The sequence below is a fragment of the Gymnodraco acuticeps genome, unplaced genomic scaffold (assembly GCF_902827175.1).
Source record: "Gymnodraco acuticeps unplaced genomic scaffold, fGymAcu1.1, whole genome shotgun sequence".
NCBI classification, from domain to species: Eukaryota; Metazoa; Chordata; class Actinopteri; order Perciformes; family Bathydraconidae; genus Gymnodraco; species Gymnodraco acuticeps.
In genome coordinates this window covers 1,649,340-1,664,748 of record NW_022991091.1, presented here as the reverse complement: position 1 = coordinate 1,664,748, position 15,409 = coordinate 1,649,340, and the positions used below count along the sequence as shown (strand labels likewise).

Genomic DNA, 15,409 nt, shown 5'->3' with positions numbered 1-15,409 from the left:
CTTCACCGTGTTTACCTTCAGAAATAATCATTAGTAAGGCTAAAGAAAGAGCGACCGCAGGCTGATGTGTTTTAACCACACACACGATTTAAACGTAGACTTTTGTTCCTCCATGTTTCGTTGTTATTGTTTCACTGAGCGGACCCGCGGTTTTTTGGTCCATCTGCGGCGGTAATAGGTTTTGTGGGCTGTGATGATTCGGCTGTACCTTTAGTAATGAATATTAAATGTTGTGAGGAAATCTTTCCACCAATAATTCCAATAAGTAATCCAAAATGTATTCACTTCAGGTTTACGAAAGTAACTGTAATCAGATTACTCGTTTTTCAAATGCATCGCGAGCTGAATACAGTTACTTGATTTTTGTATTCTGATTACGTAACGCCGTTACATGTATTCCGTTACAACCCAACCCTGGAGATGCTGTATGAGAAACCACTGAGTTTGTAAAATTGCACTACATTTATTTTAGTATACCTCAACAATGGAATTATGGCCATGACATGGGGACCTTTAAGACTTTACTATTATTGTAGGGCTACATTTGACTAGACACATTCGTGTCGGTACATACCATGCAATAAGGGCTGCCTTTATCATAATTCCAATGAAAAATTACTGCTGGAATCAAACCCAGTATAGATAGTCCTTTATTTCACCAATAACCTGAACCAGTACCTTTTTAATAAAGGATGTTATTTCACTCTGCTCCTCGGTATTGTACAGACAAAGACCACATGGTCAAATTCATCCAAATGCTGGGGGTTTGAATTTAACCATATAAAGTCATTCGACAAAAAACAGCATACTAGAAAGTGGTGGTATGAGTGTTTATTTTCAAATCAATCCAGAAGTTTGTGTAACCATATTAATCCAACCTGCGTAAGGAGATGCTCAAATAGTATGCAGTTGAAGGAAAGCCATCTTTCAATCACACACTGTCCTGCCTTTAATTTGAAATCAAAAACGGGGCAAATCCTAGGATCAAAAACAGCAAAAGCCAAGTTAAAACCGTATTCAGTGACCAATTGTGTTAGTCACTCAGCCTTGCATGGTGGTGAGGTCCTTAATGCGAATAAAAAGAAATTGTTCAAGAATGTTTCATGATGCCAAATACTGCTCCTTCAGTCTGTTATTGGGGCCGGTTGGAAAGCAGCATCCAATTAAAAAGCAGATGACGGTCCGGGAAGTTACTGTAAGAGAGAAAAAACGTCAATTATTCCTGAAATGTATCTTTATTTTCCAACTTTAATATATGTATCAATTATTACGCAAGAGAACAATATCCATTGCCTCGTGTAGGTCTAGTCAGATTCAAGTAATTGTTGACGTTTTGTCCGAAGCCCAGGAACTTTAACCGCAAGCAGCTTAAATCCAACCTCATTTTTATTTAGCGCTGCATCACAATAAAAAGTTACTTTCTGAAATGTATGTGCATCTGCAGTTTTAGCGGAGTACTTACGCATTTCTCTTCAATCAGACCATCTTTGAAGAAAAGCATAAATGGGGTGATCCCGTCTTCACGGTAGTCCAGCAGACCCACCAAGCCTTCCGAGTCTAAACTCTCTCCTGTGAAGAACTGCAGGAAGACATAGAGCACACGCCACAGTTTCAGTGATCTGAGTCATGAGATAACCAGCCTTAACCTGTTAAGCCCCAAGCCTTTTTTCCAGGTCTCAGGCTCGAAAATTACATTCTCAAAACAAATGACCTTATCTTCACTTCTAAAAGGGGTAAATTAATCATCTTTTTTCTCAAAGCAATGATAAACCTGTGAGTTGGATGTGGAAGAGTCAGAATCAATATAGATGTTTTAAAAAAAAAAGTCAATTCAGATTAAACATAGTAAGAAAAAAAGTATATTATTGTGTCCGTCCAAAAAAAGCAAACATTACTCCTAGTGAAAACCACCCTTGAATGATGGGATAGTAGACTAAAAGCTTTAGGAATCCAAACTATAACATAATAAGTACCCTGTATCAAGATTGATGCAAAACAAGTTAAATCTGATCTTTTTAGAGATATTTAGAAAGGAAAAAACACTTCTGGGGTCATTTGGGTGGATTTGACCTGTCTGGCCCCCCTTTTGATTTTGATGATTGACATCTTTTTCTAACCGTTAGCGCCAATGGAAGCGAGGGGAAGTTCCACATACACGTTACCAAATAAGGAGTGAGAGTGACGTGTAGCCAAAACAGGAAGCTGTCATACACTCTGGAAGCTATCATTAGCAGCTAATATGAAAACTCTGTTTTTGACAAAAAAAGAAGTGACAGACGCATTGGATTAACGTTCAGCGGCGTTTCTCGTTTTAATGCCATTGAACACAACTTTTGATCAGAATAACAGCAAAAGGTGAGCATATCTATGTGTTTTGCTACCTAAAGCTACGCCGTGTGTTGTCTGTATTTGCTTCCCCTGTCGTGAGTTCTGAACGCTCAGTGGTGATACTTATATATGTCTACAATCTGTGGAATCTCAGGATGTTATCTAAACTTGTTTGTGCAGATCCGATAAGTATATCGATCGATTTATACCTAGAGTTCTGTGCTAAGTGCGTGAGCATTTAGACGCTTCTTGTGAGACTTGTGTCGGTAAAAATTGTTCATATCATCAGTTAGCCGAGTTTCTTCCCGTTAAGTGAGTATGACACATTTTCGTGAAAAACGGGGGGGGAAAGCCCGTTGCCCCAGCCGGCGGGGGGTATGGGGCTTAACAGGTTAAACAGTTGCCATTAGGGGTGACATTGAGCTCAAATTTTCGTAATTATATACCTCGTAGTTGGAAAAGTTCGCCACGATCTTCTTGATTGCGTCCGGGGCTTCAGCCTTGAAGGCCTCTACCCTGTCCGGGTTTTCCTTTTCCAGGTGGGTCTTAATGCTGTACAAGCAAAAAAAATAGGATTGTGTTAGATCAAACCAACCTGCGATGGGTTCATGTATGCAACTAGATATCTCAATCCTTGGTTCATTGAACCATCAATGAAACTCACGCTTTAACATATCCTTTTATGTATGCCATGAAGGATTTCTTGGTGAATTCGACTCTTTGCAGGCTGTGGTTGAGGACGATGTCGACGCCAGAAATGGTAGAAGAGTCATTGCCATCAGTCATCTCTTCAGCAGAGGCGTTAGCCCCAATCAGCGCATCATCGAAGCCCTCTGTCCGGGTGACGGTCTAGAGACATTAGCAAGGGAGCAGAGAGGACAGCAATGAAAAAGACTGCTTCACTTTATGTAGAAAGGACCAAAATGTGCAGACACAGCAACTAAATTGAAATGCTTAGCACAGCTTTGGCACCAACGCATCGGACTTGAAGGCCCAGCCGCTTTACCAAGAATACAGCCAAAATCAGACCTGTGTTAATTGTACTTTGTAATATTCAGAAACTGACAACAGCGTGTGAACGAGGGCTGGGTGTGACTTCAGTTAGCTCATCGTAAAGTAATGTTGTGCGTGTTTGGACCCTCCCCGAGTCATCCTGATTGGTATTGTCTTTAAATGACAACGGGAGCACTAATTACATGACTCTGATGATGTGTCACATGGTATGAATCAGATTATGGAAGTTACTTCATAACATTATTATGACAATGGATAACTGCCATAACAGTTCAAATTATGTTTTCACACACATTTGCTTTGTTAAACACCTCTTCTTGACTCTTAAGTGTGAATATTAAAACAATTAAATGGTGTCAATATCCCATAATCTCCATTCCACTAGCTGTTTTTCATTATGTGCCACAGCGAGCTGGGGCCATCTTTGAGCCAGTTGGTACTAAAGGCCATTAGCTTTTAACAGAAGAGTTCAGCTGATATTCAACCTTAAAAACAATCAGTTGTTCTGTATTTACCAATATCCCATAACACTCCATGTGAGGATACATACACGTCTTTTTAAAAACAGAATACTTTGGTGTGAAACATGCATTTTAACAAAAGACTAAGTGACAATGGAAACAAAGCTTGTAACGCACTGGCTCGCCTCGCTTGGCTCAGCTATTGTGACGTTGCACACTGCTGGAAACGCCTGATTCAAGCAATTAGATCACTTTCACCAGCAAACCCAATAGACTCACCTTTCCTTCAACTTCATAGAACAGTCCACTTATTGATAGTTTGAAGGTGTTGGAGAACATCTCATCACCTGCGGAAGGATACAAATGACACTTTAGAAAACATACGCCTGCGGGGAACCCCCTGGTTGCGCCATTAACTACATATCCACAGAACAGCTAGCTTTAACTCATCAGCAGAAGCTTCCCAACATGTTTAAACATCTTGAACGGGAGCCGGTTGGGGCTTGAAATAAAAAAGGGGGAAATTGTGTCACTTTTCCTAGTACTAATGGCCAATGCTTTGGCCACGTATAGCCCGTAACTTTTTCATGACCAAGGCGGTTTTCAGTTGCTCAATATCCTCCACCATCGTCCTGTATCAAATACAGTTATTTTTGCTATTAGTTTTACGTAGTGATGAGTAACACGGTAACGATTAGCCACTGTACCGGTCTATATAGAAACATCGACAAAGATTAAAGCTAACCGGCCTTAGTGTCACCGGTTGTATTTGCCAACACTAGGCATAGTCACGGTGCTATAGTTAGCCTCAAGCTAATGTTGCTGGCGATGATAACACGCGTTAAAGAGCTAACGGTAGCTAGCCGGCTAACTCTTAAATAACACGACACAGCCTTAATAACAGCCGTTACCCAATAACTACACAACACTTCACTAAACACGATGACTTACCGCTGATGACATCCTTGTAGATGTTCATGGTTGCTGCTTAGGTGTTGGAGTTTCACAGACAGAACGCAGGCCTGCCGCCCAAACAGCACGAGAGAGGGAAAAGAGCGAAGAGGCCGCGACGCTGTGTATTTACATTATCCTGACGTCATCCTGGGTCGGCCTGTTCCGGTCTGTTCCTGCGCGCTCTGCTGTCACCCTCGCGTGGTGGTCGAAGTTGGTACTACACCTGCCGGTCTGTGCACTGTCATCAGAATTCCTATATTCCTCCTACAAAGGGAAAATGTACGTTGTTACAGCAAAGTATAGATTCAGGCGAAGAAAATAAACACTATCATATACAAAAGGCATTCACATAGTATTTAAAATAAAAAATAATTCAAATGTACAAACAGAAGTCCACATTCAAGTAGTGAGTAGCAGCAGTATTTATAATATACAATAAGGTTAGCACTGTAGAATGAAGTGTGGTATATTACATTAATACAATTATTATTGCAAATAGTTGCGTAAAGATCCCTGTTACAGTAGTAATGGCTGGACTTGGCAACCTTTCCCCTCTATGACCTCTCGAGGTTCTAATAGAGGGTTGCGGAGAAGGCCTAGCCCGGCCCACAGACCTACTCCTTACCTCTAACCAATTCAGGTTCCAGTGGGGACCTTTCTCCCTGTGTGCCTCTCCACCTCTGTTTCCTACTTCTTACTTGCTACCCTTTTCCCTCAACCTATCCTAAGGGAGTGCATGTATGTAGACACGTTAGTTTAGCTGCTATAGGCTTGGACTGTTGAGGGGGGCACCTTACTCCGTCTTTCTGGCTGTTTGTACCTGTGTACTCTCATGTTCCGATTAACCCAGTTTCCCCCAAATCCCTTTTTTGTGTCCATATATACGCCGGGATCCTGAGTCGATGCTAATCCTGTTGCTGTGGTCGTGTGTCCTGGATCCTCTATCCTGAGCACTGGATCTGAGTCCTGGACTTCGAGTCGTGGCTGAACCTGTCTCTGCGGTCCTGCCTGACTCTCACCATACTACTTCACTGATGGCTCCCACAAGATTGCTGACATCCTCGTGGATTCATCTTCTTATTATAGACACATGCATTTACAAACATTTGGACTACATATGTTGTAAATGTATTATCTCTTCGATTTACACACGGCATCTATTGCACGTCTGTCCGTCCTGGGAGAGGGATCCCTCCTCTGTTGCTCTCCCTGAGGTTTCTCCCATTTTCCCTTTAAACTGTGGGTTTTCTTCGGAAGTTTTCCCTTGTACGATGTGAGGGTCTAAGGACAGAGGGTGTCGTATTGTCATACTGATATTCTGTACAAACTGTGAAGTCCACTGAGACCTGAGACAAATGTAACATTTGTGATATTGGGCTATATAAATAAACATTGATTGATTGATTGAGTAGCAGCTAGTAGTAGTAGGGGGGGGGGGGGGGGGGGGGGGTGGCATTGGGATATATATTTAAAAAAATCCTCTGGAGCAGAGAGAGGAGCTGTGGATTATTGTTATTGATTAGTGCATCAGTGTTTCTTAGGGTCAAACCATAGACTGTATATATAAACACATGTGTGTTATATCAAACACACTAAACTCACAACTTAAAATGAAAGCGTTTAGTTTATTTAATAAAAGAGCACATGTGCAATGTGAAAAGTGACAGTAGATATAGATCAGTTGCAATTTGGTTCCAAATATTAAAAAAAAAATTATAATTTTTTTTTGAAACACCTTCAATTTCAATTTCAGCAGGGCTCCGTTGGCGGGGTGCAGCGCCCCTCCAAGACAATGGCAGGGGAAACACTGAATATATTAGCAGCATATATTGCACATAGTTGTTGCTGTATTTGTTTGTTTTTACATTATTGCACATTGGTGGTATTTTACAACAGAGGTGGGGTCTACCAGGGGCCGTGGTGGTTGTAGAGCCGGACCACTGCAGGAAGAGGGGACCTGCGCTATTCAGAATCAGATTTCCTTTATTTGTCGAGGACATTTACGGTTTTACAACTGCAAGAGTGCAGTTAGTTAAAGTAGACTTACATATTATATAAAAAAGGTAGGCACAATAAAACCTACAATAACAATAAAAGAAAAACAAATAACAGATAAGTAATAACATTTTTCAAAATGTTACTCAAGTAAAAGTAACAAATATTTGACATCTAAACATAATTAAATATAACTAAATGACAAAATAATTTATATTGTATGATTTGATTATAATCATTGATCTATTCATGTGTTAATCAAGCTTGTAAAGGTGGAACACGTTTTTATTATTTAATTTACTACTTGGTAGCATGGGAATTTAATCCAGGTGTAACAAAAGTCTTATTTAAGGGTTGATTATATGTTCTAATCCATATCTGCCAAGTAACTAAAGGTACTACATAATGTAGTGGAGCGAAAGAACAATATCTACCTCTGAATTTAAGTAGAGTAGAATGACAGCATACAATGGAAATACTGAAGTGAAGTACAAGTACCTCAAAATCGTTTTTTTACTTTTGTTTGTAAATAGAAAATGAAGGAAAATTAATTTTCTCCGGGAACAGTTTTACATTTTCTTTTATCTTTGTGCTTAGGGAAGGTACGTTTCTACAAGTAGAAGTGAAGTCATAAGTCTTCGGTATAAGTCCAGGTCGCACATTTTGTCAAGCTGCGTCTAATAATGTGTTTTTTCTATAGATGTCATGTGACCCACAATGCAGCATTGTATCACCACACTTGACAGGTTGGATGCATCTTAAAGAAGAATATTGACAGAAACATTTGCTTTTCATTGTGCAAGGGCAAACATTTACATTTTTAAATAAAATCTAACAATACTTGTAAAGCAACTTTATTTTTTCTTTATCAGCATATTTTAGTACAACAAGCACCATTTCAACTCTGTGAATATATCTCAAACTATAATGGTTTTCCTTTGAAAAATCCAAACCAGGTGTCTCTGTCCTCTAAAAAAGGGACCAAATACCCAGGAGGACCAGCACGGCACATTGAAGTTGAGCACGTGCAAGACAAAATAGAAAACAAAAGAAAGAACATTAAAATAGTAAACCATATACAATTATTATACACACAAACAAATAATTTCAATGTATTGACAGAGGATGATAAAGATACAAGTGCAACAGAGAAAAGTATACTATGTCTGCCCCCTCCCACATACTACACCATGTTTCCCGTTGTGATTGTGTTAAAAAGGATGACATTTCCAATTCCAGGCTACCAGAGCCACGTTTCTATGATGAAGGGTCTACAAGTCCTGTGTTCAATTCTCATATGCCTAATGTTTAAGGATTCAGTTCAAGCAGGAGGGAACACATCATTATCCAAAGTCTTGTTTTATCAGACCAATAGCCTAAAGAAGACTTCTCATTGTCCTCATTTCAAAAGCTACAGTTGTCCACAGTCAGTGATGACCAGCCTCTTTGTGGGCGGGCCTCCCTTTGTGCCCAGCTCCCCCATCTGCTGCACCACGTCCATGCCGTCCCGCACCCACCCGAAAGACACGTGTTTGAAGTCCAGGTGTTCGGCTTTCTTCAGGGTGATGAAGAACTGCGAGTTGTTGGTGTCTCGGCCTCGATTGGCCATGGACAGAATGCCTGGGCCCGTGTGCCGAACATCGAAGTTCTCGTCCTCAAACTTGCTGCCAAAGATGGACTTCCCTCCGGTGCCATCACTGTTGGTGATGTCGCCTCCCTGAAAGAACATTGGGGAACTCGTTAGTCTTTGTACATAAGGGAGGCCTCTTTTATTGGCCAACTCATCACATCTGAAAGCGAGAATTAACATCCACATGTTATCTTCATTGTCACTTTAATCTCTGCAGCCTCAAATCAGTGCGACTTCCAGAATGTCCCATGAACGAGATGAGTCACTGATTACCAGTCCCTGAAGTTTAATATCTGCACATTTTGTAATAATCTGCCAATAGCGACCCGATCTACTACTTTTATATTGCTACATAATATATCTGCACATTGCATAATTAAAGTACATTACAATTATTCAAATCAATCCAATGTATATACTTGGTCATTGTGAAAACATTCTGCATCAAAGCTGTTTTTATTATTTATTTTGTACAAAATAACCATCGCTCTGTAATGTCAAATGTTTACACTAAAGTTAACAATGTGAAGGTGCCAACACACACACACACACACACACACACACACACACACACACACACACACACACACACACACACACACACACACACACACACACACACACACGCACACACACACACACACACACACACACACACACACACACACACACACACACACACACACACACCACACACACACACACACACACTTCAATGTTGTCAGCCCTGACACATTTGTTTCATACAGTGGTGGATAGTAACAAAGTACATTTACCCAAGTACTCATTTAAAGATATTTGTACTTTACCTGAGTATTCTCAGTTTATTCTTCTTTACACTTCTACAATTTAGAAGCCAATTCTACAGCTGTTGCTACTATTTACTTATGGGTTTAGATTATTGGCTAAAACAAAAATCTAAATCAATTATTAAATAAACATTGACATATATTTATACATATAGGTTCAGATATCCAGCAGCAGTAGACAATGTTATTCATAAAAGTAACCCAATATATATACGAATCTCAAATGGGCCATTACGCATTAGGACTACTTTTACCTTTTGATGCAGATACTTGTGTTTTTACATAAGTAAGATTTTGCATAGAGGACTCTTTTACATTACATTACATTACATTTAGCTGACGCTTTTATCCAAAGCGACTTACAATAAGTACATTCGACCAGGAAGACACAACCTTGAAGAAAACAGAATCATATAAGTACATCAGGTTTCATAGAGCCAAACATTTCAAGTGCTACTCAACTGGCTTTAGGTAATCCAGTCCTTTATTAGTATAAAAGTGCTTCGTTAATCGTTCTAACGCTCGAAGTGGAGTCGAAAGAGATGAGTTTTCAGTTTGCGCCGGAAGATGTGCAAGCTGGGGAGCTCATTCCACCATCTTGGAGCCAGGATAGCAAACCCACGTGTTTTCGCCGATGGGAACTTGGGTCCCCCTCGCAGCGAGGGCGCAACGAGTCGTTTGGCTGATGCAGAGCGTAGTGCACGCGCTGGGGTGTACGGTTTAACCATGTCCTGGATGTAGGAAGGGCCAGATCCATTCGCAGCACGGTAAGCAAGTACCAGTGTCTTGAAGTGGATTCTAGCAGTTACCGGAAGCCAGTGAAGGGAGCGGAGGAGCGGAGTGGTGTGGGAGAATTTAGGAAGGTTGAAAACCAGACGAGCCGCTGCATTCTGGATGAGCTGCAGAGGTCGGATGGCACATGCAGGTAGACCAGCCAGGAGGGAGTTGCAGTAGTCTAGGCGTGAGATGACGAGAGCCTGGACCAGAACCTGAGTCGCTTTCTGAGTCAGCTGGGGACGTATCTTCCTGATGTTGTAAAGCGTGTATCTGCAGCAGCGGGTTGTAGCAGCGATGTTTGCAGTGAAGGACAGATTGTTATCTAGGGTCACACCCAGATTCCTTGCAGTCTGAGTCGGGGAAACAACTGAGGTGCCGATGTTGATTGTCAGGTCAAGAGTTGGACAATCTTTTCCCGGGAGGAAGAGCAGCTCAGTCTTGTCAAGGTTGAGCTTGAGGTGGTGAGCAGACATCCACTGAGAGATGTCAGCTAGACAAGCAGAGATGCGTGCGACGACCTGGGTCTCTGAGCGGGGAAAGGACAGAATTAATTGGGTGTCATCAGCGTAGCAGTGGTATGAAAAACCATGCGGGCTAATGACTGATCCGAGCGAGTTTGTGTACAAGGAGAAGAGGAGGGGACCAAGAACAGAGCCCTGAGGGACCCCCGTAGTTAATTGACAAGGGTCGGACTCAGACCCTCTCCAAGTCACCCTGTAGGTACGGTCTTTCAGGTATGAGGTGAGGAGGGAAAGTGCAGAGCCTGAAACTCCAAGTTTTTGGAGAGTGTGAAGGAGGATCTGATGATTCACCGTGTCGAATGCAGCAGACAGGTCCAACAGGATGATGACAGAGGAGAGGGATGCAGTTTTGGCAGTGTGCAGTTCCTCCGTGACAGCAATGAGAGCAGTTTCTGTGGAGTGACCTGCCTTGAAACCAGACTGGTACGGATCCAGAAGGTTGTTCTGATTGAGATAACAGGAGAGTTGTTTAAAGACAGCGCGTTCAAGTGATTTAGACAGGAACGGGAGGAGAGAGACAGGCCTGTAGTTTATAACATCAGACGGGTTGAGAGTGGGTTTCTTTAGGAGAGGGTTTACTCTTGCCTCCTTGAGACTGTTTGGAAAGTGACCAGAAGTTAGAGAAGTGTTGATGAAATGGGTGAGAAACGGTAGAATATCAGGAGCGATAGTCTGAAGGAGGTTTGAAGGGATAGGGTCCAGAGGACAGGTGGTAGGGCGGGCAGAGGTAATGAGGGTAAGAACCTCACTTGGAGAGAGAGGAGAGAAGGAGGTTAGTGTGTTGGTGGAAGGAAGGTCTGGTGACCCAGCGATGAGTAAAGGTGAGTCAGAAAAAGAAGAGCGAATATCATTAACCTTTTTTTCAAAGTGGGTAACAAAGTCGCTTGACAGAAGTGAGGAGGGGGGAGGGGCTTGTGGAGGGTCCAAGAGGGTGGAGAAGATGGAAAATAGTTTTTTAGGATTGGAATAGGAAGATTGGATCTTATCTTGAAAGAAAGTGCTTTTTGCCTGAGAGATCGAAGCAGAGAAAGAGGAGAGGAGAGCTTGATAGGTTAGGAGGTCGTCACGGTGTTTGGATTTCCACCATTTCCGCTCTGCTGCCCTAAGGACGGTTCTATTAGCACGCAGTGCATCATTTAGCCAGGGAGCCGGAGGGGACTGACGAGCCTGCCGAGATGTCAGAGGACAGAGAGAGTCCAGAGTGGATGAGAGAGTAGAGAGGAGAGTTTCTGCAGCAGAGTTTGGAGGCAGTAGTTGGAACGAATCAGAGGAAGGGAGGGCTGAGAGCACCGACGAGGCAAAGGTAGAGGGAGAGAGGGAGCGAAGGTTACGGCGGACAAGTGTAGGATGGGAAGAGATTAGTTTGTTATGTTTGGAAAGGGATAGAGAGAATGAAATGAAGAAGTGATCGGATGTGTGGAGCGGGTTTACAGAGAGGTTAGAAGTAGCGCAGTTCCTTGAGAATATGAGATCAAGGACATTGCCAGCTTTATGAGTCGGTGGGGACGGAGAGAGTGAGAAAGCAAAGGCGGTTAACAGAGATGTTAGTTCGTCTATCTTCCCCATCTGGAGGTTGAAGTCTCCGAGAAGTACAGCGGGAGGGCCAGTTTCAGGGATGTGTGAGAGGAGATGATCTAATTCCTCCAAGAAGTCCCCCAAGGCGCCTGGTGGACGGTAGAGAACAACAATGGTTAACTGTATAGGATGGGTTACTGTGACGGCATGGAACTCAAAGGTGGAAGGAGTGAAGTTAGGTAGCTTGAAGAGGGAAAAGCTCCATTTGGGAGAGAGCAGGAGACCAGTGCCACCTCCTCTGCCAGTTGGTCTGGGTGTATGGGAGAAGGAATATGCAGTGGAGAGAGCTGCTGGGGTGGATGTGTTGGATGGAGTAATCCAGGTCTCAGTGAGAGCAAGGAAATCCAGAGACTGCAGGGAGGTGTAGCCAGAGATGAAGTCAGCCTTAGGAACAGCTGACTGGCAGTTCCACAGGCCACCTGAAACTAGATGTTGGATCTCAGTGGAGCACGTGGGATAGACGAGAGCAGGCCGGTTATATCGATTACGAGATACACGGGGCCAGTGATAATTGCGAGAAGACACATGAACAGGAATGGAGAAAATACACATGATTATAGCATGAGGGGCTAAACAACAAAATTAAAAATTAAAAACACCAACGATACTTAGCTCAATCAAAGTAGGATTTGCCTCCTCTTTGCCTCCCTCGTGACTCCCGTAGGACTCTAATGTCTTTGTCAGTCTTACTCCTGTAGGACTCTAATGTCTTTGTCAGTCTTAGCCTGTCTGCCGCTGAAGCTGACGCTCCAGGAAAGAGCTACCCGAAATGGACGCCTGATTGCTCAGTTCTCACAGCTGAAGTTAATTAGTTAACTATCTACAGCTGATGGGCGACAATAGACTGGCCCTGCCTATGTTAATAATGCAGGCTTGAGTGCTGAGAGCTGTAAAGCAGGTTTCGCCTGAGCAGATCTGAGATTTTAAATCTCTCAAAAGCGATTTAGCCGTTTAAGCTACAGTAACAATTATACAGAGTCGAATAAATGAAACCGAGAAGTCTAATTAAACAAGAATATAACTTACAGTGGTTGCTGCGTCAATAGGTAATGTTGTCACCGGGTCCAGATGCACACTCTTACTTCTAAAATAGTATTTACGAAATGTAGTATTGTTACTTTTACTTAGGTAACAACTCTTCCACCAGGTTCCACATCATACTTAATAAAGGTGCAGCTTTGGTCACGTGTAAATATGTGTGCTGATCTATCCTGATAGGTCCTCACCTGACACATGAATGCCGGTATGACTCTGTGGAAGATGGAGTCCCGGAGGCCGAAGCCTTTCTCTCCGGTGCAGAGAGCCCTGAAGTTCTCCGCCGTCTTGGGGACGATGTGAGAGAAGAGCTCGATGGTCAATGTGCCCAGCGGTTGTCCGTCGGCCGTCACCGTGAGGAACACCCGGGGGTTGGTGTCTCTGGAGTGCTCCTGAACTCTGGACATCTGTGGCGTCGAGTGGAACGCGGCGTCGCCTTCTGTCTGGCCCGAGCGGCTCTGACACTCGCAGAAGGTCTTCTTGAAGGCTTCCATTATTTCAGGGGTCTTAAACTTGGCCGCCAGCTGCTCCACTATACCGTCGCCGTCTGTGAAATCAGAAAAGAATATGAGCAGGAAATCCAAAAGGCATCAAAACACTTGTTAGCTCAGATAACTGATTGACTAGTGCCTGCCTATAAAATATATCAATAAAATGGGAAGTGTATCACTACAAGATATTCTTCAGTAGCTAATTAGCATTAGACTTAAAGGTCTCCTATTATGCTATTTTTAGGCATATATTGTGAGTCTCAGATATATAAAAAACATGTCTATGATGTGTTTTGCTCAAAATACCAAACAGATCATGCATTTTAGACATCCCTCATATCCCTCTGTTTTAGGCCTGTAAGAGAACGGCTGATTCGGGTCCTTAGCTTGAAGAAAAGGAAAAAAAAAGAGGAGGGGGAGCTTATGCCTGTTCAGAATTACACGGCAGATTCAGCTAAATGCTGCCGTGATTAAACGCCATCATGTTCAAAACCAAATCAAGGATTATTTCTGAAACAGTATGGAGCTCAAACCTCAACAAGGTGAGTTCCTCTTTTTGTATTTCCTGCTTTTTTACACATGCTCTCTCCAGTACAGGTTAGCATGCTTGCTAATGTTAACAAAGGCCATATTACGTCTAAAACAGTCGGGCATTGTTTCTGATAGCAACGTTTCTGATAGTGCCGTGGGTCCACATTTCAGATATTACGTCATACCGGATGCAAATCTGGATCAGCTCCGTTGTACCCCCGTTTTTAGAGATTTGGGTACGGAGGAAAAGAGAGAGGGTTTTATTTTCTGACACTTTGTGAGTTCCCTGACACACCGGGGATACATAGTTATTATGTATAAAAGACATCAAAAAGTGCATTTTGCATGATAGGTCCCCTTTAACCTGTTCAGCCCTGAGCCTGTTTTCCAGGTCTCAGGCTTGAAAATGACATTCCCAGAACAAATGACCATATCTTCACTTCTAAAAGGGGTAAATTAATAATCTTTTATCTCAAAGCAATGATAAACCTGTGAGTTGGATGTAGAAAAGTCAGAATCAATATAGATTTTTTAAAATTTTTAAAGTAAATTCAGATTGAACACAGTAAAAACATTTAAATTATTGTGTCCGTCCAATAAAAAAAAGAAAAAAAGAATGGTTATAGTGAAAACCACCCTTGAATGATTGGATAGTAGAGTAAAAGCTTTAGGAATCCAAACTATAACATATAATAAGTACCCTGTATCAAGATTGATGCAAAACAAGTGACATTTGACCTTTTTAGAGAGATTTAGCACAAAAAAACACTTGGGTGCATTTTCCATATCTCTGGCCCCCTTCGATTTTGATGATTGACCTTCATTTGTAACCGTTAGAGCCAATAGAATTGAGGGGAAGTTCCTAAAATCCATCTAAACATTATCCATTGGTGAATGAGTGATGCGCAGCCAGAATGGCCCGGAAGCTGCGATACACTCTGGTGGCTATCATTAGCAGCTAATATGAAATCTCCGTTTTTTACATAAAAATGGAATGATGAATTATCAATAATTTTTTCAAAGTGACAGACACATTGGATTAATCTATGGATTAACCTTCAGCAGCATTTGTTATCGTTTTAATGCCATTGAACACAACTTTTGATCAGAATAACAGCTAAGGTGAGACGATCTCCCGTGAATGCTCCCTAAAGCTACGTGTTGTGATGTCTGAGTTTGCTTCTCCTGTCGCGAGTTCTGATCGCTCAGTGATGATACTTATACCTATCAGCTTTAATCTGATAGCTTGTATGTGCAGTTACGATAAGTAACAAGGGTATTTTTACCT

At 42.2% G+C, this 15,409-nt stretch overlaps 2 protein-coding genes across 2 annotated transcripts in view; both read right to left on the bottom strand.

The window, feature by feature from the left end:
- Positions 1 to 816: 816 nt before the first annotated feature.
- On the bottom strand, positions 817 to 4,986 carry tpt1 (tumor protein, translationally-controlled 1). The gene is made up of 6 exons (XM_034236904.1): positions 4,755 to 4,986; positions 4,083 to 4,150; positions 2,993 to 3,177; positions 2,775 to 2,880; positions 1,463 to 1,579; positions 817 to 1,193 (listed from the first exon to the last, which is right to left on the bottom strand). Exons 1-6 carry the CDS (start codon positions 4,780 to 4,782, stop codon positions 1,191 to 1,193), a joined length of 507 nt encoding a protein of 168 aa, XP_034092795.1. The 5' UTR covers positions 4,783 to 4,986; the 3' UTR covers positions 817 to 1,190.
- A 2,604-nt stretch (positions 4,987 to 7,590) lies between these two features.
- Positions 7,591 to 15,409, bottom strand: part of ranbp2 (RAN binding protein 2) — a 43,076-nt gene continuing 35,257 nt past the window's right edge. The window contains 2 exon segments of the mRNA XM_034236830.1: positions 7,591 to 8,469; positions 13,291 to 13,646. Coding sequence (XP_034092721.1) covers positions 8,164 to 8,469; positions 13,291 to 13,646 — 662 coding nt within the window. The 3' untranslated portion in view covers positions 7,591 to 8,163.

Bases quoted from the DNA above. Each gene is read 5' to 3' on its own strand.
- tpt1 (XM_034236904.1), bottom strand. From the start codon at position 4,782: ATGAACATCTACAAGGATGTCATCAGCG. The intron at 4,151-4,754 runs GTAAGTCATCGT...ATCCTTCCGCAG, and splicing joins CTACAAGGATGTCATCAGCG to GTGATGAGATGTTCTCCAAC. The intron at 3,178-4,082 runs GTGAGTCTATTG...TAATGTCTCTAG, and splicing joins TCTATGAAGTTGAAGGAAAG to ACCGTCACCCGGACAGAGGG.